Genomic DNA, 26,712 nt, shown 5'->3' with positions numbered 1-26,712 from the left:
TCCTCGAGGTTTTCCAATTGTCTTCTCTATAGTCCCCTTCTTGTATCTGATTAAAATTTACTCCTGTGAGGTCCCCAAAAGGAGCAGAGGTGGGATGTACTGAGCAAGGACACACTGATAGCTCATTCCCTGTTCACATTTAAGGAAAGGAGAGATCTTTCCAAGCTCATTTACCACGCCAGTGGGAGGAGAAGGGAGTTGCAAACACCAGTAATAACCTACGGTACCATTTTCATGTATCTGTGTGAGTTAGGAATGCACGTGTCACTTGCCAGGGCTGGAGGAGGTTGTGCGTTCAAGCCCTGTGTCTTGTGTACAGTTTTTGGGGATAAAAAAAGCTTTGTGTGTGTGTCTGGATTCATGCCACCCACTGTAACACAGCTGGAGTGTGGGTGTGTACAGCTGAGCCAGGATCCCCTGCAGCACAGAATCAGCTCCCTGCTTTAACCCAAATCATTGCACAAGCCCAGAAATTTTGGACTCTGCCTGCTGTCTGGGAACAGGTCTGCCCTCCTGAGAGGGGACGGCTGTCCGGGGTGGGGTGCCTGAGCCTTGGTGGGGGGAGAGCTCCCAGTGTCTTGATGGTCCCCCACCCTCTCCTCGAGCCCCATGGGCTGATGATGTTCCCAGAAGATGCCACCCCCCCTCCGAACTTAGACCCCATCCTCTGCAAAGGCCCAAGAAGGCTGTAAGGAATGGGATGGGCTGGTGGGAAGGGGCTAGAAAACCAAAGGGGGGAATGAGAAAACAACCTCAATGCCTTATGGGCTATAGCCACTGCGACCTTATGAGCCCCCAAACATCTTTTTTTCATCCACTGGATCCAATGCAGGATAAAACTTTGCTTTACAAGCTCTTCTTTGCTTTTTTTTCCCCTTCAATAATTAGGGCTCTGACAACATCAGTCCTTACAGAAGTTAAGTCACAGCCTTACCTGTGCAGAGGACAGTGGATTGATTTTAACACTGGTGCTAACATTGGACTTTGGAGATTATGTATGACCGAGGAATGAAACTCAAACATTTTCACGTGTCCAAACATCAAAGCCAGATTCTGCTTTGTTCTGCAAAGGACAGGGTTATACTGTAACTGCATGTCAAGGGCCAACTATCCCATATTGCCAGACTGGGCATTAGCCCAGACCTTGCGGTGGTGGGAATTCAGGCAGAAAGTATCAAGCAGCTGTGGCAGAGCCAAGGAAAACAAAAACTACCTGTAACTGCACAAGGCTTGACTGTGACAGTTAATATTGCCATTAACAATTCCAGCACCTTTTCATGACTTCCATGTTCCCTCTATGGCCCTCACCTCTTTTTTGTCACCCATGGGTTCTTTTCTTTGCTCTGCTACCAAGAATTAAGCTGGAGCTCTTCCCACGTTCTGGCCAATGCTTTGATCTTTGCAAGCGCCAAACCATGCCCAGGAATGCCTTGGGATAGCTGGGCAGGTCAGAGCCATAGTGACATCCTGGCCAAGTGATGTCCTCACTCCCGGGCTCTGGCAAGAGGATTTTTTGTGCAGATGGTTTGCATAAAGGTTGTTCACTGCTAATGCACGGTGTATATTTGTGGTTATCACTTGTAGGGACTGCAGGTCAGAGTTGAGGGGTGAGGGACAGGTGCTGCACAAACATGGATTGGGCTTGGGAAACGGGTATAAAAATAAGGACAGTGACAATGATTCAGCAGAAAAATCTGGCTTTACTTCCTTGTCAGAATGGTTTATTTAATCAAATTTATTGAGTCTATAAAAGACTTCAGGCATGCTCAAATGCATGCAGGTGTGAGAAGCCAAAAAAAAAAAAAAAATCACTTCATTTGAGTCATATACGGAAGAGTCTGAAAGCTCCAAATGAGTTAATCTGCAATGAAGTTTTATGCTTAGGTGGGTTGTCCCCTGGCACTGAGCTTTCCATCCCAAAATATACCAGTAAGAGTAAAGAACTAGCCTGTGCCAACGGAAACCTTATGGGATTTGTAAAAGAAGTTAAATTGGAAGGAATCCAGGGTCTTGAAAAGTTTATTGGGGGGCAGTCCTCATGGCAGTGTCTGTCTCGCATAAGTCCTCTATCCCCCAGGAGAAATGAGCATGGAGTCTGGCCCTAAAACCTTGGGTTTATCTTCTGTAGTGCATAGTGAAGACAATATTACTTTGGCATTCAAAGCTTTACGGTCTATTGAGTCAGTGTCTGCTCGCCACAGCACAGTGAAAGCTCCTCCGCTCTCAGTTACAATCTCGTGCAAGGGATGGAGTCGTGATGCTGCACACTTCAGATTTGGAACAATACGGGTTAAATGTGTTGGAAAAGACCACCCCTGGTTAAAGAGCATTACTTCTAGTATTAAACTGTAATGCATTAGGGACTGTTTTCCCATCCTCGTTCCTCTAAACACAGCCAGGTACGTCTCTGAGAAAGCCTCCGCTTACTGCTGCTTGTAAGGAAAATTGAAGTAACTCAATGGCACCAATAGATACATCATTCACTTCAGAGAAGCTCAAAGGAACACTGAGGTTATAAGTACAAAGCAGTGACACAGCTAACACCATCCATTGCAAAGGAAAGCAGATTTTGAAGGAAAAAGAGGAACATGAAAGTTCAGGATTTTTTTTTTAAGAATTAAAACACGCAGCATTTGCTGGTGACGCTGCTGCCACGTCTCCTGCTAGATGTGCCTGTGCCTTCCCCAGAGAAGAGCAGCCCAGATTGAAAGTGGCAAAGTCTCTTAGTGGTACAACATCTGCATGTAACGATGTCATGGTCACTATTGCATTTGCTGCCTTTGCTGCCCGTGGCCAAGTTATTCCCACAAGTCACAGCATATGCAGAAATACCCTGTGGCAGGCAGGACGCACCGATACAAATGCGGTGAAGCCAGCCAGAATGGGGGAGTGTTTTTGATGGGGAGCAAAGCAAAGCTGCAATGAACCCCCCACACCACCGCCTGACAGCTTGGGTGTGCTCAGAAAAGGCTTTCTGCACAAGCCTGTTTTAGCCCCGCTCGTGGGGAAAGCCGTACAACTGAACGCTCCATGTGCCAGCATCCTGGCCATGGGGAACATCTTTCCCAGAGATGCCCATACACCAAGTCACAGCTTGGTTTCTTCAAGAGTTGTTTCTGCATGTTTGTTCTGTAACACGTTTTTAAGACAATTGATGCAGATACAGTCAGTCAGGTGAGGGGTTACTGTAAGATCCGATGTGATAGGTAAGTCTGTCATCTAGGTCTAATGGGAGACTTCAAATACACGCACCAAAACCCAAGTTTTGTGGTGTTTTCAAACCTTGAAACCTTTGAGGAGCTTGATCAGCTCTGCAGACATAGCAGTGCGGGTGCCCATGGAGAGCTGGTGACCCTCCATGGAGCCACACAGCTCACTGAGCGGCAGGCTGGGCTCTAAGAGGGCAGGAGCCGGGCTGCCCAAGTGGAGCGGCATACGGAGGGTCAACCCGGGCCCCAGGGCGAACACTAACTCTTCTCAAAGCCAAACAAGCTATGGCCTCTTGCAGGAGTAGGATGTGCAATTTATCGGTTACTGGAAAACCCCATTGCTGTTACTCTCCCCACACACACCATGTGCTACAGAATCGAGCTACAAGGCTGCTTTCGGAGACCGTCTCTGCTTGTTTCTTGTGCCTAGGGCAGGAAAGGGTTTCCTCACAGAGTATGAAAAGCCCCGGTTAAAATCTCGTCGGTGACACCACTGTCACACAGGTAACACAAACCTCCTCCCTTTGCAGCCTCTTCTTGCTCCACAGCTAGAAGACCTCTCCTCTAGCCACGTGTTTAATCTCAGGTCAGGCCCATGGGGATGGTGGAGAACTTGGCCAGGTAAGCGACATGCTGAGCCTGGCTGCCGATGGATGCTAGCAGAGTCCCACCACTCCAGCCTTGTGTCTAGCACTTGGCAAAGACATGGGATCACAGGACAAGTACGGCTGGGAGGGAGCTCAGGAGGTCTCTAGACCAACCTTCTGCTCAAAGCAAGGTCATCTATCAGCTCAGGCCAGGTTGCTCAGGGCTTTATCTAGTTGGACCTCTACATCCACAGCTTGAAGATACATTGCTTGCTGATATTAGTCCCCAAAAAGTGCTTCACTCTTCCCTATTTTCCCTTCATAACTGGTCATTGAATTCTTTTGGATTGGAGGCATGTGAGAAACCCACCAGTCACTCAGACCTTGCTGCGGTGGTCACTGTGGGATGAGCAGTGCAGTAACATCTGAAAGCATGTCTGGTTATGTCGTCCTGGGGCCAGGGGCAGAAGTCAGTGCCCAGCATTTGCACGCATGGAGTCTTTCTGCCCTCAGGGAAGGATTTGCAAAGCTGCTTGGGGCTGATTGCTAGTCCCATTCAGAAATGGCTATGCAAATCTCTCCTGGTTATCCCAGAAAGTGTGCAGCCAAGTGACACACGTACTGTCAAGTTACCGTTAGTCAGCTGAGCCATGTTAGGTCTGTATTTCTGTTCTTGCCTTGTGGCAGTGCATGTAATATGGATTAATTTGCTCAGTTATGCTAAATGGCGTTCACCAAGAGCAGTTACCCCAGCTCAGCTGATGTACAGCAACTTGGCAGGACTCTTTGGTACCAAACACTAAGTGCAGAAGGGGAGAGGGAGACAATTCATGTCTGTCGCCACATCCATGTCACTGTGCAATCATGAGGCCATACTTGGAGCACAGCAGGCCCCTTTTCTTTTCCCGTTCGGTGAGGAAATTCCTCAGTTTGGTGGTGGGGAAGGTAACCAGTGCTTGCTGCCTGTTGTCCAAACCTGTCTCCTGGAGCCATGGGCTCTGAAGGCACTCCGAGGCTGACGGCCTTCCCCTAGGACAGACAAAAGTGAGAAGGTCAGTTGGGGGTCCGTGTTGGGTGAGGAGGCTCCTTGCAAATAGAGAGAAAGAAGGGGCAATAGCCAGGATCTGCACCAACTATGCTGTTGGGAGAGCAGACACCATCTTACCAGGGATTTGCACACAGCGTGCTCTGGAGAAAGGACACCGCTCCCCCGGAGAGACCTGCATAGCACCGTGTGAGCTTCACTTTCCCCTTCCTGGTCATTCTCAGAAACTCGCAGGCTACGTCGGAGCTGACGGGGTAGTTGGCACTCAACCTGCCCCAAAAGAAGAGAATTAATCAGCATGAAGGGTACCGCTCAAGATGCTCCTTCTCCCAGGCATTCCCACCCAGGAGTGAGAGGAGGGCCATGACCATGCACAGAAACATCATATGGGAAAACAAAATCCCAAAGGCCACTGTTCTTCTGTGGGTTTCATGACTTTGGCTGCCTTGCCACTTGGCGTAATTTGAATTTTCTTGTTAAAGTTGGGGCTTTTCAGATGAGGCTGAGTGAGAAACATCAGCAGCTGCTGTGTTGTAAAACAGCCCTACTCTACTTGCAGACATCGCTGGGACTGGGCATCGTTGCATGGTGCAGCCAGCTCCACTCGCTCCGTCACGCAGCCTTCTGCGGCATTGCCAAGGAGAGGGGGCACAACTGAGGTTAACTCTCTGAGTCAATGCATCTCCCCTGGTTGATGACTATGAAATTGCACTTTTAAAGCTGCTCATAGGGCAGGGAAAGAGAGACTGACTTACATGATGAAGGCTGTGATTCCAATGGACCAGATATCAGTCTGCGGGAGGGCTCCTTGCTCTGTCAGCAGTTCTGGAGCTAGAAAAGGAAACCGGTGTGAGCCACGCACCTTTCCAATGCAGAGAACAGCACAAAAACAGCAGGTACTTCTATGCTTTGCCACCTTCCCAAGAGTAAAGAAGAAAAAGCTTCAAGTACAGGGAGCTGGTTGAGGTAAGACACCCTCGTGGGCGATGACTGCAATGAAACCTTGAGAACATCAGGCCAAATGGTAGTAATACTATACCCCTGAGCTCTGGACACATGGATGCCAGCCAGAGCGGTGATGGCCGTGACCTCTGGCTTTGTCCTCTGTGTTCTGCAAGTGGGGTGGCTGTCACCACTAGCTGCTCCTGCAAACTCACAGTGTTACTGGAGGGCAGCACCTGGGAGACTTTGCTTGCTGGGGCCAACTGCTGCCTTGACCAATGGCTCCGTCCTGTTTACCACAGATTGCGTACAAGGCCAAGGCTGCTGTGACTGAACTCTGTACTCACCCATGGTTTCAACATAGTCCATGCACTTGTCCATGGTAATAACTTTGTCTTGTGTGTAGAACTGTGCATTGCCAAAATCCAGGAGTTTCAGCAGGTTGGGCTCGGTGATGATCATGTTTTCAGATCTGAGATCCAAGTGCAGGATGCTGTGTGCGTGGAGATACTCAATGGCACTGAGGATCTGCCACAGGTAATCTCGGACCTCCACTTCTGAGTACGACGTCCTGGTAGAAGAAAGGGGATAGAAACCAGAGGTGTCCTATCTGCATGCCCAAGGGCACCATTCTACACCCACTATCATCCTCCCATGGATGTCTAATCCCAGGAGGCCCTTGAGAGTCAAGAAGAAACAACTCTACTCATTTAGCAAATCTGTTGTATATGGAGAGGCTGGTCCAGACTGTGCATCAGTTTTACAGATGCAAGAGGTTCAGGAGGTTGTAGAGCTGCATGTCAGAGAAAGCAGTGGTTGTGCAGAAATCAAAACGCAGATTTGATGCCCACCATTCCCTTTAATCAGCGGATTTCAGCAGATCCATTTTCTGCCATTGTGAGAAACAACATGGAGAAGAAATGAGGCTTCCTGAGCCACAGTAGTCTCCTTGTTATGGGAGAGGGGGTTTCATATCAACTACTGTAAACTGCTTTCATCATCTCAACTGGGTGGCCCTGAATTGTCCCCTACCGCAACCTTGTAGGGAACTTAAATATTTTTTTTATGTCACAAGAAGTTGCAGAACAAATGCATCACAAATCCCGTGTGCAATGACAGCACACTGGAACAGATGAAGAGAGGTGATCCACTTTGTCAAGGGAAAGCAATAGGCGTTTTGCTCCCTACACCAGCCCTGACTGGAAAACTCTTCCCTCCACTTGTTATTACCGTAATGCCAAAGAGTGGAGTAGCTCTGGTCCCACGCACATCTCCTGGATCAACACTAAATGCCGTGGGCTGACGTAGGCTCCCTTCAGCTGAGCTATGTTTGTGTGATGAAGCTTCCTCAGGACTTGGTACTCGAGGAGCACAGTCTGCTTGTCTTCTTGCCAGTAAGGGATAATTTTAGCAGCTAAAGTCTTGCCGCTTACTTTTTCCCTGCACTGTCGGACGATGCTGAAACGCCCCCTGGTACAAAGGAACACAAAGGAAAGTGAAGCTTCTCTGCTACTCCTGGAAAAGCCAGGAGCTTCTGTTCTTTAAAACCGCCAGGATCCCATGCTGTGTTTTTCATCCATGCCCGATGTGGAGTTACTGCATCTATTGTCACAGTTTGCACACCCTCCTGTGTCTCCAAATTGTACAGTCACTTTAAATTGCAGGAGTGAGAGCTTAACTGCTTTGGAGAGAGAGAAGGTGGCTCATCGTGCATCGAGCAAGGAACTATCTCCTGTTGGCAACATAAGTTGGTGTCTATCTTCTAGGCAGAGAAAGTTGAATCCCAACCCCATGTCTGAAACTGGTAGCTGCAAAGGTTGATGCAGCAAGGAAAGGAGCCTTTATTAGCCCCGGGCTCACTTCTCAATATACTAAGGGGCTGTCCTGGTGCCCAGCACAGACCCTTTTGCTCTCCCAGAATCCCAGAATCACTACAGTTGGAAAAGCCCTGGAAGATCATCAAGTCTGACCATCAACCCATCCCCACCATGCCCACTAAACCATGTCCCACAGTGCCTTGTCCACACGTTCCTTGAACACCTCCAGTGATGTTGACTCCACCACCTCCCTGGGCAGCCTGTTCCGATGCTTCACCACTCTCAGAAAATCCACACCTGAATCCTACCAAACCAAGGTGAAAGATCGCTCAGCCAATGATCTCACGTTTACGTGTATTGCTGTGGAGGTGTTTTCAACAAAACACTGTGACACTAGGTGAGCAGTGCATTTATAAAACTGAATTTTCTAAACTCCAGCCACACGCAGCATTTCCCTCTGGCTGGTTGAGTGCTCAGTTGGATTCATTACCTCTTGATCTCTGTTTGGAAGGCGTAGGTCTGGTAAGTTGGGAAAGGCTCGGATGGTGTGATTATTTCGCTCTCTTCTTCAGTAGCAGCTGATGGGAAGTTCTGCATCGCAGCCCGAAGCTCTGCAGAGAAAAAGCGACAGGGATTACATGGGAAAACACCTCTGTCTGGAAACTGGAGCCTCTCTGAGCCACCCTCTGCTATCTATGAACAACGACAAAGGCGACAGCAGAGCTTTCTCAGGACAAGACTGCAGGCTGTCTCCCAGCTGTAGCACCCAATGCTATTTGAATGCAACAGATTCTGGACTGGCCACCCCCTAATTCCCCGGTGTGACCACTCCAGGCTATGAGGTGGATTGTATGTTGTGTGCTATGATATCAAACGTCTCAGCCACTGGTTCTTGTCTTCTCACATAACAAGTCATCAGGGCATGGTGAGACACTGACAAAGAATTAGAAACTTCTTTTAGTTGGATATTTCAGGGCAGCATCTGAAACTTGTTGCTCTGGTTCTGGCATGTGGCTGTGTCCGAGTGCTCCCTGAAAAAATAAAGCATCGCTTGACACATTAAAGCATCTGTTTGGAAATGCTGGGCACATTGAGATATGTTAATGAATCCTGGGCCAAGGGAAAGCAGAGAATTTAGGGTGAGTTAAAAATATCTCTGTGAACTGATTTTTACAGAATAATCCTCTCCACTGGGAGGAAATTCCAGTTAGACCATCCTTCCACTTCTTGGCAGAAAGGATACTTCCTTTCTACAAGGATATATTTGCTGTGGCGTTATGGATTTCTTAATTTTAAAAACATGTGAATAGTACAAAGTATTCAAACAGGTGAAAAAAATAGTAAATAGAGCTAGAGGCAAAATACAGCTGAAAAATGCACCACAGTAGGGCAATAATTCCCAGTAGCAAACACCAGAACACATAAATTAACTACCCAACTCAGGACTGAGTCCGTAACAAAGAGCAGGTCCAGGGCTTTCACCAGTGGCAGATCTATACCAACAGATCAATGCCTCCAGTAACTCATCCATTGTCCCAGACCTGTTTCCTCATGATCTCACATCAAAAACTGAGTGTGTCTTCCATGGGTAATCTACGGTTTCCAGATTTCTATTTTATTATTACATTTTATATATCTTTACACACAATTTATATTAACATATTGTAATTATTTTATTATTTATTTGTTATACATTTACACATATTCTCCTAACTGTGTCCAGAATTAGAAAATAATTTACTTTTAAATAAGAAAGCCAAAGAGGAGGAAGCTCTAAAACACCCTGAGCTGTGGAATTGGTTTTGAGTCACTTGCTCTTGACTTCTGGACCCGCGTTAAAAGGGTGCAATTGTTTTGATGCAGGAAAACCACAATGTCTTCTTGGCATTTGATCTTACCCATTTGATCCTTCCCAGTGATTTTCACTTTGGCAGATGGGTCGCTGTAAGGGCCCATTCCTGCTTTACTGGTGCAGGCTATCCTGAAGCAGTAGATAAACCCCTTGGAGAGATTTTTGACACAGTAGCAGCAGTCAGCGATGTCAGAAGCAAGAGTCGTCCACTCCCCATCTTAGCCAAGGAAAGACAGAAAAGAGATTAGGACTCATTTAAGATGGTCACACCATGGGGTTTTTTTGAGTTGTGGAGTTTTGTTGGGATTTTTTTTCATCAACTTTACTTCTGTGCTGGGAATATGGAGAAACAGTGGAATCTCGTAGAGTGAAGGAAAAACTGACTTGCTATGGCCAACTTTTGTGCATGGTGCTGCTCACTGTACGTGTGCAAAACTCATCTTTTCTAAATCAGCTGGTTTATATCTAATCAGTCCAAGATGTGGCAATATTGTTTCAGAGGAATGGTGAAACTTTCCTGTATAGTTTCTGTTTATCTAATTCATGCCACCAATCTCTAATGCAAATATACATCAAGTACTCCAAACAAAAGCCCAGCAAAATTACTGTTTTTTTTCCCTTTGGCCCTGAATCCAACTGAAACCATGAGGTGTAGGATTTAAGGACAGAACTATCCACTAACACCCTCCTAGCAAACCCAGTGTTTGAAACTTGGGCAGGTTTACTCAGCATTTAAGAAACTCAAATGATTTCTCAGGGAACTGAAATTGTAGGTATGTTCTGGACTCGTTACTCCTGGGACTAAGGTGTGAAGTAGAAAATCACGAGCAAACATTTGATGATCAGTCGTTTCACATGATGCTGCGTCCCATACTTTGCCATTGCTGCTGTGCTCAAGACTGAACTCAACTCCCTGAGACTGCCTGAGATAAAACCCATCCTTTCATTCAAATAAACACTGGTAGAGAGCCTCAAACCATAGGACAAGCAATAATTCGCCACCCAAATCAAAGCTATCAATGACTTTGCAGGGTACTGGTTGAATTAGCGCATGTGTATGTGTAAGAAGGAGCAGATACAGCTTAGAAACAGAGAAAAGTGTCTGCAGAAGCAGTGTGCAAAAGCCTATTGTCAAATAATGGATAAAACAAGAAATTTTTTTTTTATTATCTTAATCGTCCTGTGTTCAGGAAAGCAGGACTTTGCATGTTCCTGCCAAATACACAGAATGCAATGGAAGATTGTAGATGCTATTTCCTGTTTTTCTTCCTAATTGGAATAACTTGCATTTGTATTCTCCCCAAAGTCTCGCCTACGGTTTGTCAAAAGGAATAACAATAAAGGAAGCTGCACTGGAGGAAAAGTGACCGACACCAAGTCCAGAGTGAAAAGGCAGAAAGCTGCTGCCCACGCTCATGCTAATCCAGAAAGGAGTGCATGTATGTGTGGAGAATTAAAAGAAGGAACATGGAGCAGTTGAATCCAATGTGTGACTGCAGTAGAAATTACTATCAGACATAGCATTCATAATAATAACAGCAAAAGCAGTCCAAAAGAGACGGAACAGGCTTGGGGATTTGCTACAAAGTTCGTGGAATTAAACAAGAAAACACCCATTGACTTCATGAGGCTCTGGACTGAGCCTTGGAAGAGAACATCAAAGGGAAGTTTTGCCAAACTTTTGTCATCCTGTCCTGGCTGTTTGCCCTAATCTTCCTGCATAATCAATGGAAAAAGAAAGCATGGCTGTTTAGCATGGGATGAATTGCCTTTTTGACAGACCATCTTTCTCCACAGACTGTACAGAAAGCCTGGATATAGGATGATATTGTGTGCTGATTGTTGTTGCTGGGCATTATTAGTGTATAAAGTTGTCAGAACTGTCATTTGAGAGGGTTACTCAGGACTGTGTATCTGGCACCAGCCACGCGTATTCTTCTGTAGCTGTTCACTCTTTGGTCACAGCTTCCATGCGACCTAGTTTGATTCACACTTTAGCAAAGCCTTTTTATGAGTATGCGTATTCCAGGCTGATTTAGGCAGCACAACATCTAACTTTTAGATGGCTAAATAATGTCTGTATGAATTTCATTCCTAACTCTAAACTAGGGAGCTAAAATCAGGCTGTTTCCGAATAAAAATAAAATATCCAGCTGGTGAAGAGATCATACAAAGCGAGGTGTTCCCTGCACAGCATAAGGGCAGCACTCCACTTTACCTTCGCTCTTACACTGGACAGCGTAATGGACAGGGGTGTTGGTTTCCACAGGTTTCCAGACCACCTGCACTCCATCCTCGTAGACCTCCACGATGTCAGGGGGCCGAGGGGTGGGAGGAACCTCTGTCGAGAGGAGGCAGAAAACCCAGCGGCTGTTAGCAATAGCACTGCTGTGATACATACCTCTACACCCAGCATTTCTCAGTTACAGAGATGATATATAAATATATACGCACACACTCAAGTGGAACAGCAATCTAACTGTGCCTAATTTAAACTCAGTATTAAGATTTTGAAGTCTGGTTCTAGAACCAAGTGTTTACTGGAGTGGCTGTGAATCCAGGAGAGAGACACTAAAGAGTGAAGAAGAGGGAATGAACCCTGCAAAATGTGCCATGTTACCAAACAGCAAGGGCTGTGGCTGTGGACTGGAGCAGAATCAGAATCACAGAATCACTAAGGTTGGAAAAGACCTGTAAGATCATCAAGTCCAACCACCAACCCAACACCACCATGCCCACTAAACCATGTCCCACAGTGCCTCGTCCACACGTTCCTTGAACACCTCCAGTGATGGTGACTCCACCACCTCCCTGGGCAGCCTGTTCCAGTGCTTCACCACTCTCTCAGTAAAGAAATTTTTCCTAATATCCAGCCTGAACCTCCCCTGCCACAACTTGAGGCCATTTCCTCTTGTCCTGTCACTAGTCACTTGGGAGAAGAGACCAACACCCACCTCACCACAACCCCCTTTCAGGTAGTTGTAGAGAGCGATAAGGTCTCCCCTCAGCCTCCTCTTCTCCAGACTGAACAACCCCAGTTCCCTCAGCTGCTCCTCATCAGACTTGTGCTCCAGACCCCTCACCAGCTTTGTCGCCCTTCTCTGGACATGCTCCAGCACCTCAATGTCCTTCTTGTAGTGAGGGGCCCAAAACTGAACACAGCATTCGAGGTGCGGCCTCACCAGCGCTGAGTACAGGGGACGAGCAGACAAGGGAGAGATTGTCCTCTGAACCTATCTGCAGACATCTCACCTCACAGCTATTTACAGGTCATGTTTTGGGGCAGAAGTACTTGTAATGCCTACTTCTGTAGCTACTTCTTCTCTTACCTGCTTTTCTTATGATGCAAGAGGTGGATGCTGAGCCCAAGGAGTTTGTGGCCACACAGGTGTAAATACCAAAATCATCAGCACTAACAGAGAGAATGGTTAACAGCTGGAAGTTTTTGAGCGTGGCTGAGATGAGGATCCGGCTGCTGCTGTGGACAGCTATCCCATCTGAAGAGCGGGAGACAGGAGAGATAAGTATGCTGCAAATTTATACCAAGGTGTCTAAACCCCTCCCTGCACCCCTGTCCCAGAGGTTAGGGACTCCCGAGAGGGATGCCAATGTCACCTCTGAACCAGTCGATGTGCAGGGAGGAGTGAGCTGCCGTCCGGCACGACAGCGTCACGCACTGTCCGACGGCAGCAGCCTGATCGATGAGCTCCTCAACGAACAAGGGTGCTGCAAAGAAGAGGAAAAGCAGTGACGCAGAGTGGCCAGGAGGGCTATGTGGAAAATAAATGCATGCAGGACAGCAAAAAGCATTTTTAATTGGCTCCAGAATATTTCTGGTTCATGCTCTGGCATTCCTTTGACCACCGGTTGGAGACTCCCCTGGGCATGGGGCACACAGGTGCAGGAGCCCCGTTCAGCCCCATGGACACAGTGTGACTGCTCATACATGATAATACGGATGGATCTTGGAAGGTCCACGGGGAACATCTGCATTGCCCAGCCCTGCTGATACAGCTAAGGCAGCAGAACAGCTCGGAGGAGAGAGAGAGCATGTCACAGCAAGAGTTTTCCTCTGGCCTAGCTTAAATGTGGGGGCAAAACTAAATTACGGTATTTCAGGGACGAGGGGATCAGATCAAGACAACACAAGAAGAGAAGAGGAGAGAAAGGATGGATATGGAAGGAGGAAAAAAAGCATAGAGTGTCAGATCTGCTGCTGTCTCCATGGGGAAGGGGGAGCTCAGGTTTTCTTCTGTGTTTCTCCAGGGTTTTTTCTCCGCAGTGCCCAGGAGCTGCCAACCCCACACACCCGCCCTTCCCAGCGCTTGGCTGGGCTCTGCTGAAATCTGGGGCATTAACCTGACCTCAGAAAATGCTCCTGCTAGAGTCAAGGGGAAACTCCCCTGGGCAAAAGCAAGTTCAGCTTTGCTGACACGCCGTTGGGGGCTGCCCCACTGGTTTTCATTTCATAGCTCTCTAGCAGCGTGTCTGGCCCTTACACATGCGTGCAGGACTGGAGCGTAGGAATTCACAATTCCCTGCTTCTGCCATCCCAGCCTCAGATACTTCATTTATTCTCTTTCTAGCTTACACATAGATTTTATTCCTTTGCAGTGGCTTCCTAGAATGGCTCCAATTTGCAAGCAGTGCCAAGAGAAGACAGTTTTAGCAAGGACGCAATTATGATGTAAACAGAGGGGGCTGGCTCGTACTGCATGAGTTGGTCCAGGTCATCAGGACAATCGTTGCAGATCCATCCTTAGACACTGGCCTCACATAGCACTGTCATATTCATTAGTGATACTTCATGATAAAACTGATGACTTATGCAATAGCAATACCTTTCTCCTTTGGCATGAGGCTTGATAACTTGAATGAAGAGAGTGCCGATTTCCTCTTCAGAGATCCTTCAGCCCCTGTTAACAGCTCTTTTTCTACTGCCTCACTTCCCAGCTCACCAAACTCTGTTTCGAGAAAGGATGAGAAGTCATCAAAGCCATCCTTCTCCCTGTGGCATCCATTTACAGCAGACAGTGCTGCCATTCACACCTAAATAGCTCAGCAGTCACAGTTCCTTATTAACGAGCCTTTAGTCAACAGGGAAGGCTGTGACAGCTATTGCAAACAGAATGATGTCATGGAAGAACAGGGCACATCTAGGGATGGCAGAGAAGTAAGGACAGATTCTGTTGTCCAGCGTCACCAACATAGGTAGCCAGCATGACTTCACCAACTTCTCACAATCACTTCAGCTTTAAAGATTTGCCATGGTCAAGATGATAACTGCAGGAGAAACTGCAGCAAGGAAAGCACCATCCAGCCCTCATCTGCTTTTGTACAAACTCAGACAGGGGAATTTAAGCCACTTCCATCAGCAGATTAACCCAGCTGACTCTGCACTGAAGTGAGACAGTAACAGAGAGCTAGTGGTGGGGCTGAAGACCGCTAATTTCATAACCTGCCTCTGCCAGTTTTGCAATGACAGTCTAACCACAGCCTCAGATATGCTGGGAAAAAAGGAAAAGGCGGATTTAGCAGAGCGCAGTTATAGCAGCAAATCTGTGAAGGCACAGAGTAAAATACTTACCTTCCTCTGCCTCTGGCTCAGGAGATGTCTTTCCTTTTAGGATTCTTGAAATATGGGCAACAGAAGCTTTTACTTTCTTTTTCAGACTCTGTTCCACTGAATGCTCCGCTGAATGAGACCTTGCATATGGCTTAAAGAGTCCTGGCTTGTTGTAGAAGGAGATTTTCTGCTTACCACTTGAGTCCTTTTGGGGGCCATACATTTCTTTGTGACTCTCTGACCCTTTCCCCATGGCTAGTAAGTTAGTTGCCTTTGTATCCTCAGATATTTCCAAATGGTTCTTCCTGTTCTTGTCCCCTGTCTCTTCTCTGATGCACAGTCTTTTCTCCTTATGCAAATGTCCTGCAGGAGGTGACCTTGCCCTTTCACCAAAAGGTATAAACCGTCTACCAGTTGGTTTGGGTGGAGGCTTCCTGTAGTTCATAAATTCAAATGGAAAATAGACAATGTCATACAAGTCAGAGAAATTCAAATAGGCGGGCTCTACCTCTGATATGTCAAATTTTGGAGTTCCACTGCCAAGACTGGGTGTTTCGTCCGACAGGTCTTTGATTTTCACTAAAGAAACTTCTGGGTGTTTACCAGTGTCCTTGCTCACTGACACTTGACTGGGTCTTTTTCCAGGGTCCAAGCTATCTGTGGAGGAAACACTCACTTGGCTAGAAGTGGGGCTTTCAAATGCTAAGTCCTCCAGATGCTCACATTCATGAGGAACCGTCTGTGCTCCCTGCCCTTCCTGTACCACTGATTCCTCGCTCACGACAAGATAGGGTTCTGCAAGGTCATCCAGCTCAGAGACTTCTCTTTTACTCCCTTGTACAGAAGGGAAGGAGGTGTCCGTGGGTGCTTGGCTACCTGAGCCTTTGTAGAACATCTCTGTGGGAGGAGAGATGTGCTTTCTGCGTTCGTCCTCACCAGACACTGACTCTGCCCAAACATTCATCTCTTCAGAGAGGGAAACCATCTCATCGACTAAGCCCTCCAGCACAGCAGACTCCTCATCACTGTAAAAAGAAGACCTGTGATGTGAGAGCTCCCCGCTTGGATCCCTGCGGAGCGATGGTGGGACAGTTTTTCCAGCGTCACAGCTTCCACTTTCTAAGGCAATGCCTCTACCCTCACCATAAACCTTTGGATGTTCCTCATATTCTAGCTCATAGACAGAAGCTGGAGCAATTGCTGGTTGTGAAGCAGTTAAGACACCCGGAGGCCCACCCTCCAGATCAGCAGGAACTCTGCCCCTGGGACAGGCAGCCCCGTGCTGCTCAAACACCTGATGTCCAGCCGTGGGGAAGGGAGCAGGCATAGTCTGTCCAGCTGCTCGGCTTCCACTTGCTGTCCCGACGGATCTCACCTCACTGCGAAGTGATGCTTTCAGATGTTCTTGCTTTTCACTCTCACAGACCGAAGGGAGGCCAGTATTTTGGGAGGAGACAGTTCTAGCTGGGTGTCTGCTCTCCAGAACAGCAGGCACCGTGCCGCTGCCTTCAGAAATCTTCTGGGGTTCAGCTCCCTCGATTTCAGCCTCATGGACCAAACTGGGAACCGCTGCCACAGCTGAGCTTTCACTCCTCGGAGCAGCAAGCCTCTCCTTGCCATGAGCTGGCCGTTCCCTTTCAGCTTGCCGTGCTCCATCGGAGACCGAAGTTGATTTTGGTGGAGGGACTTTTGGAACAGTGGGGTGCTCTCCCTTCAGGACGGCTGATGCTTTGTCTATGTGAACAGGAGCCCTTGTCTGCGCTTGGCTTTCACCATCCTGGGCTGATGGTGGAGTGATTCCTGTAATGCCTGGTCCTTCATCCTCCAGGAGAGCAGATCTCACCTCTTCATAGCTCTTCAGCTTCTGATGAGCAGCTTCAGCAGCTGTGTGCAGAGCAGTTAGGGTACCTGCCCGTTTGCCCACCAAGACAGTAGTTGCTGGAACACTTTGACCAGGAACTTCCTGACTTTTGTCTTTACATACTGGAAGGGAATTGGTTTCTGTTTCTGCACGTGTTAAAGGAGCAGAGCTTTCATGCTCCATAAGATCAGATTTGACACCGCTATGAGCAGAACTCTCATGTGCATGTTTCTGCCTTTTGTCTTTCCAAGGTGGAACTGGGGCTGTCCTTTTGATAAGCAAGCTTCCACCTTGTAGATCCGGATGGACGTCGGTCCTGTGAGCAGGCTCCTGGGGCAGATTCATGCCTCCTGTACTTGTAGGGGCTGACTCGGAGGTGGTCTCTGACTGTGTGAGAGTTGAAATGGACTGTTTGCCCTCCTGAAAAGCAGTGTCAGAGGCACTGCCAGGGGAAGATTTACCCTCCATGCTTTCATGTTTTTGAGCTGATGACGCAGTTACATCTGAGCAGCGGGCAGTGAGAATGGGGCTTTTGCCTTCCAAATCTTCAACTTCCTCCTCAACATAAGTAGCTTTTGACTTCTTCAGTAAATGTTTCCTACTCTCGCTCCTGTGAGGTGACACTGGAAGTCTCTCTAGCTGTTGCACAAAACCAGCCGGGCACCCATTACCCTCACATTGTGTGGAAGGAGGAGGCTGCTCTTCTGCACAATCCTTGCTGGCCCTCTTAAAGTCCTCTTGCTTTGAAGTGTCTACAGAACATCCCTTGCCGGGCCCCGCAGAAACGTCGCAGTGATCACTGCCTTCAGGGCAACTTTCCTGTGACAATATATCACAGTCTTCTTCCAAAATATCTTGTTCCCTCACTGATCTTGAGGCTCTCAGCCTGTAGTCATCCAGGGAACGGCTTCGGCTAGCACCAGCAATGGCAGGATGTGGTGGTTTCCTTGCAGTGTCAAATGAAGCTGATTTGGTCAAGGAGCCAAGCAGATTTTCCCTGTGATCATCTCCATCATCAGACTTTTCTTCTTCTTCTTCTGCCAGTTCGAACTGCTCTAGAAGGGGTTCACGGAGACCACTGAGGGGCACCTTTGAATATCCAGCTTTCCGGAAAGTCCTTCTGGCTCTGTCCAGGTGCCTTCTGAACTCCCTGCCTGGTGAGGAAGGTCCCCTTGCAGGTAGCTCAGCTGCTTGGCTGTAGAAAGTGCTTTTAATGACACTCTGCCTAGGAACACAGACAGGTGGCTTTTCTGTCCCATCCCCAGCCTTCTCAATTCTGTCCTTATCAGATAAAAGTATGTCTGGTTTTTCTTTCTGACATAGATGCGATGTGCTTTCTGTGGAAGTCCTCACTGATGAAGGTTCAGCAGCACTGCTTCTTTGGGACTGCTCTGCTCTTTCATCTCGAAGCCTGGGATGGAGTTCCTCCTCTTTCTCCTTTAAGACACTTGCCATGAGCTCTTTGCTTTCTGTAGGTGATTTGTCCCCCACCTCAGCTTTCACTGAAGCATACTTCCTCCTCATGGGTTTTACTGGAGGGACTGAGATTTTGGAGTGCTTCTCTTCACTTGCATGTTCTGGAGGCTCCTGATGGCTTGGTGCATCAAATATGGACAAGTGCAGTTCAGGTGTAGAGCCAAAGTGCCTCTTCTTGGGAAAATGCGAGTTCTCATTATCTGAAGAGGAGCCGCTGGTACTGGACGAAGTGCTTTCTTCAATAAGATGTCGGGAGATGGCCAGGGAGGTGTTGTCGTGAGTCCTTTCTAGGATTTCTGGGATGGACCGCATTACCAGTATGGATTTATAGCACATCAGAGACCGCTGAAAAGCAAAACAAAATACAGCGTAATCAGATGGAAACGTGGTGGGAGTATGGTAAAGCAAGGATACCAAAATGAATATCTGCACTGTTAAATACCACACATGCTAGTTTAATAACACATTGCCACCCTTTTGTACATATCGTCAATCCAGGCCTCATTTGCTCTCCAAGACTCTCTCTTCTCTCATTCACAGACGTGAAACTATATTGACTTCAGGGGACATACTTGCTGTTGTGAACGGGGAAGCAGGACCCTGCTTGAGATTTTCAAAGACAACCTGGCCTCTCAAAGCAGATGGAAAAGGAGTTTTTAACGGAACACATCAGATGAGAGCCTAGCTGGAGTAAATGGCATTAAAGCCGTCGACTGCAGTACAACCTACAGTGACTCGGGCCAACAGAAGACCTACCATACTGTAGGAGGTAGGATTCATCTGCTCTAACTTCTGCCATGTGAGACATCTCAGTCGGCATTGAGCAGCTGGCCTCCCCTTACAGCCAACAGAGAGAAACTGGCATCTTCAGAAGGCAATCAATCTGATTATTTTAGGGAGCTTCAGGAAAAGAGGAATCTTCTTGGGGCCTGTCTATAATTCAGTACCAATTGTAAGGACAGCTGAGGGTATCTAACTTAGACACAATCATGCATCTTACAGGCACCTGCATTAGACCAGATGATTTCCAGGCAGTAAAAGCCTAGCTAATTTATTTCTGCCACATCCATCAACCACTCTATCCTGGCTTATTCCCCATTCATAGCCAAGCTGAGATCTCTGCTGTGCTCGCTGTGCTAACCCAACAGACTTTAAAAGATACAAATGTAATTAAAAATATATATAACTAAAAAGAACCAACATAGATTAAGGCCAACTCACCTGCCACTTGCTCCGAGTGACAATGAATTTGAGCTGCTTGGTATTAATGAAATGAGCTGCTTCGAGGGGGAGATTACGCTGCCAGGTGGAATGAGAGGAAAATCGTTGGTTAAAAAATACTGACTTCATTTCCTGAGAAGTTTTTTTTTAGGATTCCCTCCTTCCAGAATTGCTTAATTTAGGAAAGTTACAGTAGACCAAATGCTATAGTCCCCTCATGGCTGAATTGTAGGCAATCTCAGCTTTTCAATGACAAAAGCAAGCCCTGTTCAATGCATGTCATTAAATTCCTTTTTTTTTTGGTTAGTTTTTAGCTCTTCTCCTGAGTGATATGAGCCATTGGAATAGAAACCATAACTTTGCTCTGCAAAGCCAGTTTCCTTTCTATACAGACATGTTATATCTGCTCATGTCAGTAGTAATCTTTATCTTTTGAAAGGAAAGATATCTTGGCATGTAAACACCAATGTGTCTCCTCTTTCTGGAGAGCCATGCCTGAGCTTCTCTGTAGGACAGAAAGTAGGACACCAAGAGAAAAAAATAAAACAGCAAATAATATCAAGCAGCTTTAAGAGCTGCCCCTCCAAAGGTCTCTTCCAACCTCAATTATTTTTAATGACTAATAAAGACCCAGGACAAACTTACCATGAACCACTTGTGGGAAAGACAGTCTGAAGCACTAGGCCTGGCTCTGATAAGAGAAAAGATCACCATTTTAGTAGCAAGTTACTTCCAACAGCAACCACAAGATCTTCCTGAAGGTGTCTGCTTCACAAGGACACATGCATTCACTTTTGTGCATGTCCTTAGGCTGCTGTTTTAGAACTGAGAAGCCAAACAGACAGACAGAGGCTTTCAACCCAAGGTTTCCTTCCCTTGAGGTGAAACGATGCTCCTCTTTCAGTCTGAGACTCCCTGCAGATCCTCAGGAAGACCCCATGGCACTCTGCAGGGAACCTGTTCAAGGGCCTTGAGAGCAGCCCTAAGGGTGACTTTGACTCTTTTGCCAGAGCAAAAATAGCTTTGGCAGCAGGCAGAAAGAACAGAAATGAAATTAAAAAGCAAGCACCTGCAAACATGCCTTCAAGCTGCCTTTTGTACTTGAAATTGCTTAATGAATGTGGTTAATATTACTTAATTCTCGCAATACTCCCTCTACACCAGTTCTTGCTCTTCCTGCTTCTCTATGTCATTTCAGAAACTCATCTGCCTGGAGGGCTCAGGGAATAAGGACTTCACCATACCAGAAACATGCCAATGTGGCAAATTGCCAAATTGTGTTTTGGGTATTGGGGAGCAATAAAGAAGAACTAGTGCATAACGCACCACATCTCACCCGGCTTTCTGCTTTTCAAAACAACCGCAGCTCTGATGAGCTGCGATCTGCCTGCTGAGACACCAACGTCTCTGCACACTGGCTGTAGGGAGCACGAAAATGCACTCACTTGGGGTGCTGCTGTAGGATCCCTTTCATAAAGTCCTTTGCATCTTCGCTCAAGTGAACAAAATCAGGGATGGTCCATGAAATTTCCCCGTTCTGGATATTTAGAAGGGTTCCTCTGTCGTTCTCCCCAGCAAACGGAGACTTGCACGTTAGGCTTATTTATTGAACACCATAAAATAAAAGGAGAAAAACATTTGCTGTTCAAATGACAGACGCACAAATGTTTACGTGGGGCTTTGAAACGCTTGAGGGACTCCATGCGTGGGACTTGCAGTGCTTGTGAGCAGTGTGTCCACTGACAGAGCATCTTTCACCCCAGCTTTACATGGCACTTAACTGAGTTATTTATCCCTGTGTCACAGACAAGGAATTAAGGGTTTGATTTTGCACAGCTACAGTAGGGTGTTGGCTAGAACAGGCAAGGGGAAGACTGAACCCCGTCCACCGCCCTCATCACTACCTGCAAGGAGAGCAGCTGTCAGGTCTTCAAGCAGTGACAATGACCAAAGCCCTGGGCAACCAGCAAAGAGTGAATAAAGGAGAAAACCACAGAAGAAATTCCCCTCATTATAGAAGGACTCAATGCTTCACTCAATCCCTCACTTGAAGGTACTGGAGGGCTCTGACTGACAAAGGGATATTGAAAGAGTCTTTCCAAGAAGATTTATTTACCTTAAATATGTGATGACTCCAACAGCCCTGAGGAGAGAGGGAACACAAATGTCAGGTGTTCGGCACTATTTCTCCATCCTTCTCAAGCACACAGCCCCTCTTCCTGCCACTAGACACCCTAGCACAGTAAGATCACCTTCTTCTCCTCACCTTTCCAAGGAAAATAAATCCCAAAAGGTATTGTTTTCACCCTTCAATTTTTTTCCCTTCAACATTTTTTAAAATTGTTCTCAAGTAATCCTCCATTTTTAAGGGACAGATAGAGGATAAGACTCAAAATATTTTTTCTGAGTTTGTTTGCCTTTTCTAGAAAGTCCCTTAGGATCATCCTCCCTAGTTGCTACCTCTGATAAAGATCATCTTCTCTAAGACGCTCCTTTGCATTAATAAGCTGTCAGAGTTCAATTATGGTTGAACAAAGTAGACAGAAGGGGCTTTAAAGAGTCCTGATGGGTTTTGGATTCTCAGTGTTCACTTTCAGCATCCTGTGTTATTATCACTACTCCATTTACTTATTAACAATAAATGGAAATTCAGGCCATCTAGGGCAAAAGGTTTTTGGAAAGATGACAGGTTACCAGATATCGGTTGCTTTTGACACTGGTGACTGAGAAACAATTTCTGGGGCAACAAACTCCGGAGACCCGTATTTGCTGAACTGAGGCTCAAATGGCGTGATCTTCTGAGCAAATCCGAAGTCACAGAGCTTAAGGTCTTCCCTTTCAGGATAAACCATGAGGATATTCAGTGGCTAGTAAATGAAATAAAATAAAAGGGAGAAACTTTTGTGGAAAATGGGCAATATTCTCAGTTGTAAGTAAGAATAATTGGAATAAGGAACACACATTCCCTGACCAACGAGAGACTATGATAAGCTAGACCTGCTATTGCATGTTACCTTAATGTCCAAATGAAGGATGCTGTTGTCATGAAGATATTTGATTCCTTCCAAAATTTGCTTGATATACAATTTGACCTGAAAATTAAATAAATTATTAAACAATTATTAGATATTAATAGTAAATAAGAGGGTCTCTGATTCCACCAACATTTTTAACATATAAGAGAGGGAGACATTGAACTAGAAATACTTTTAAAACTAGAATGAACTTCTTATATTATTCTTGCAGTTGAAATAAGACGTGAACCAAACATTACCCTGTGGAATGAAGCTGTGCCTCGTATGTGACCACATTGCCCTGCTGGAGCCTTCTATATGTGAAAAAGCCCTTACTTTAAAAAAACCAACCCTACAAACATGCAAAAAAGAGATGCAGAAATCCTTAAGTTTGATGAACCTTATCAACTGTCTAACTTATCTAACGCAAACTCAACTCTGGCTTGGTGTAAATCAGGCAAACACATTTAAAACACAAATACATTTTAAAACACAAATACATTTTAAAACTATGTGTAAACCTATTTTCTTGACCATCTGTAGTTCCAAACTGACTATGACTGAACAAGGAGTGAAGATTTACAACTAGCTTAAGCTTTGGAAGTCCTCTACCTTTGACATTTTATAGTGTTAGTTGACATTTGATCTTTAAAGGTCCCTTCCAACCCAAACCATTCTATGATTCTATGATATTTCCCTCTGAGTATTTCTAAGAAAAATTAATTTTACCAATAAATATGGGACACCTGGCTACTAGATGGGAGATGTGAAACATTTTGAACTTTGAGCATGAAGGATCTCAAAAAAACCCTTAGAAACCGTAATTTCAGCCCTTGGTTTGGAGACTGAAAGGGAGTGGATAGAAGTACAGTTGCAAGGGGATAAAACATTATTAAGCAAGTGAAGATACAGGAGCTCCATGTGACAGATAGCAAAGAAATGATGGTAATAGAGCAAATATTATTGGTATTAGGCTGAACGCAATGCCGAAACGACTGGCAGTTTCTAGTTACTCCCCGAAGAAACTCAACTTAGTAATGAAAGCTGATGGGAACACGTTTTAAAGGATGATTCTTTTTTGACAGATTATCACTGGTTCAAAGGCATTCCTCATGTTCAAAAAGGAAAATGCAGCTGGAAGGTACTCTGGTGGTACCCACCAACTCTGGACTTTCAAATGAGAAAGAAAGATTACCTCTGCTTCAGTGACGACACTCTTTTTGAATAAACGGTCAAGGAGCTCTTCGCTGGAGCATCTGACAACAGCATTAAGGGAAAACAGAACTACAGTTAAATGGTTATTTTTATTTTGTAACCACTGCTGTCCAGCTGACAGCAGAATTCACGGGGTGATCTCAGGCAACGTGATGTGCATGTAATTCATTAAAGTCTCTATTGCAGCAGTGTCCTTCTTGCAGAATTGGTCTGCCCTCAACCTGTGCTCTCTACAAGCAGGAGCACAGTATCACCTGTGCTAAAATGTGCCTGTTGGCTATGGGTTTTCTGCTCTGCACTGCGTTTTCCTGGTGCTTACCCAGACTGGATCTCAAGGAAACAGAGTCCTTCACTTCCAGACATTTCAGAAAAGAGTTTTGATGCTTAACAACTCATTCATGCTTAAATATAGAAGTATCATGTTTTTTCCTAAAACAGCAGAAAGATAGTACTTCAGTGAAGATCACACAGAGCTATGCTATCCTGCAGTGCACAGGAGGATTGTGCGTGTCCTTTTATCTCAGGCAAAACCTAAAAATGGTTAATTGTTTAGTTATTTAATAAATGAGCTCTACCTAGTACTTCCCAGCCTCCTCAGACAAGCAGCACAGAAAAGGATACAACTCCAGAATCAAAATCAGTGTTTTCCGCGTTTCAAACTGATCCAGGAGCCTGGTAATTCTGTCGTGGGACAGAGAGGCAAGAATATCCCTCTCTTGATGCGCTCGAGCCTTCGTTTTGCTTCGTAAGGGTATGAATTTGGCAGCACAAGACACCCTGTTCCCTTTGTGCACAACTCGTTTCACAAAGCTGAAGCAGCCTCTGTGCAAAAATCAAAGGACAAGCCCTGCTCAGGCTTGGTTCAAAGCCCGCTGCGCAGCAGGCATAGACCTTTCCCCGTCCCAGCCTTTGACAGCTCCCTACTGCTCAGGGCTTAAATTCTCCAACATAACAAGCTCATTTTCCTGTACGTGAGGTGCTGTTGCCCTCTCCTGGCTGTCTCCAAAACTAAGCAGTGAGTTCACATCAAGGGAAAAGCTGTTTCAGGGGATACAGCCTTGTGCTGACAAAGGCTGATGCACTTGGATCTCTTGGATGGACATGGTGCTTGTGCATACGTCGCTATGGGCTTGTGATGCTAACATTGCCAAGAAGCCATACCTGGGCACCTATCCTGCCAGCCTCTGGCTGGTATTTTTTCTGGTTGGAGCTACGTGGACCTATGGGCTGTATGGACTCTCCCATCCTCTGTCAGAAACCTCAGGGGAGTGTTTCCAGCAACGAGGTGACCTCCCACTTCTGCCAGTGCTTTCACCTTTCCAGGCTTTTCCACAGCTGGGCCCACCTCTGCCTCTGGTTACACATGCTCAGCAGCTCAGATGGGCAATTAGATATGCTCTGACAGTGATGCTATAAAGTTGGAAAATTCATTTACCTTCCAATCTCCTGCTTAACCTCATAAAGGGAATGGAGCTTTCTCCTGGTGGCCACTTTCTTTGCTGCCTGGTCTTTCTTAGCTTTGGAAATGAAGGAAAATATAAGTGTTAATATTCAGACAACAATGCCTTGCTAATAGCGTGCAAAGTTATTACAGGATAACTTAAGGCAGGAAAAATTACAGGGGTCCTCTAAAGTTCTGCACAGAAATAAGTGGAGCTGTTCAATGACAGACCCTGTCAACATGAACTTCGGGGCTGCATCTTCACCTGACATATATTAGGAAAGCCAGGCTAAAGAGCAGAACACCACCAGAGACACGGCCCCACTTATTTCTGTGGCCAATTGTATCAGTTCGTCATGTAGTCTAAAGCAGAGAAAAAAAAATAATCGCATTTGTATATATATATGTAGGTCAGTAGATCATTTGCTCTTATACTGGATCCTGCCATACTGGTGATATACAAATGTTACGCAGGAATACAGAGCAGGTACCATATGGGTAACCAGAAGATGGCCGAGTATATATTGCAATGGCTATGGAAGCAACTCCTGCAGCTGAAAGAAAGATGTTACCTTCGTGTACGATAAGCTCTGCTTTGCACAAAACCTCCCCTCCTGCATTTTTGGCAACGCAGGTATAGACACCACCATCTTCCGAGACAGCATTGTCCACGACTAAGAAATATGTTGTTCCTTCCTTCCCTTGATGGAGCCTGTTGCTGTCTGTCAGCAATGAAGTGCCCTGAAAGAATGAAATGACATTTTGGCACTGGAAAAACCAAGACGGAAACAGAAATTTGTTCTCTTCAAGAAACGAGATACAGGAGCAGAGCTACAGCACAGACCGTTTAGGCTGGCAAATGTCACTAACAAAATGCTGGCTGAAGAAGTCCCCCATGTCTGACTGTTTCTCTGCTTCCACATTACACAATAACATCTTTCTTTCGTAACCCATTCGAAGGAATACAGGCTTGGGTGGGATCACCAGGGCGATGTGGTTTATTCTTCAGCTCTCCCAGCACACCATGCCTGAGCAGTGAGCCCCGGGAGCACGAGGATCAGCTACTTTGCTCCTGCCTGGTCTCCAGCTTGTGCCGGCACTTGTGCTGCTTAATATATTCATAAATGCTATGAAAAAAGGGACAGGAGGGAGTGTGTGTGACACAGAGAGCAGACTATGAAGGTCTGCAAAAGGACCTAATGAGACCGCAACCCTCTTCCCCCACATGAAATGTTGGTCTCTGAGCTGTTCCTTATAACACTGGAGCAAAACTTTGAGTTACAGTAGATCACACCATGGCAGCACCCACTCAGTGCTTGGCGGTGGTCAAAAAGTACCAGATGTTAGAAATTATTAGGGAAGAAATGAAGAATTAAGACAGAAAGCATCATCTTATAAATCCTCAGTTTGCCCAGGGTGTGGGACCGTGGCAGCAATGTTCTTTCTGTAACAGCTTCCAGATGAGG

At 46.2% G+C, this 26,712-nt stretch overlaps 1 protein-coding gene across 1 annotated transcript in view; it reads right to left on the bottom strand.

The window, feature by feature from the left end:
* Positions 1-2,922: 2,922 nt before the first annotated feature.
* OBSCN (obscurin, cytoskeletal calmodulin and titin-interacting RhoGEF) overlaps positions 2,923-26,712 on the bottom strand; it is a 194,316-nt gene continuing 170,526 nt past the window's right edge. Inside the window, 22 exon segments of the mRNA XM_059818275.1 lie at positions 2,923-4,825; positions 4,962-5,111; positions 5,597-5,672; positions 6,131-6,354; positions 7,014-7,253; positions 8,091-8,211; positions 9,499-9,669; positions 11,671-11,793; positions 12,782-12,949; positions 13,068-13,178; positions 14,294-14,416; positions 15,040-18,700; positions 19,577-19,654; positions 20,222-20,267; positions 21,022-21,174; positions 21,693-21,719; positions 22,271-22,443; positions 22,591-22,668; positions 23,786-23,846; positions 24,427-24,627; positions 25,241-25,322; positions 25,819-25,987. Coding sequence (XP_059674258.1) covers positions 4,648-4,825; positions 4,962-5,111; positions 5,597-5,672; positions 6,131-6,354; positions 7,014-7,253; positions 8,091-8,211; positions 9,499-9,669; positions 11,671-11,793; positions 12,782-12,949; positions 13,068-13,178; positions 14,294-14,416; positions 15,040-18,700; positions 19,577-19,654; positions 20,222-20,267; positions 21,022-21,174; positions 21,693-21,719; positions 22,271-22,443; positions 22,591-22,668; positions 23,786-23,846; positions 24,427-24,627; positions 25,241-25,322; positions 25,819-25,987 — 6,414 coding nt within the window. The 3' untranslated portion in view covers positions 2,923-4,647.

Source organism: Gavia stellata, chromosome 6 (genome assembly GCF_030936135.1).
Source record: "Gavia stellata isolate bGavSte3 chromosome 6, bGavSte3.hap2, whole genome shotgun sequence".
NCBI classification, from domain to species: domain Eukaryota; kingdom Metazoa; phylum Chordata; class Aves; order Gaviiformes; family Gaviidae; genus Gavia; species Gavia stellata.
Note: the sequence above shows the minus strand (reverse complement) of the source record. Positions and strands in the feature narration are given on the sequence as shown.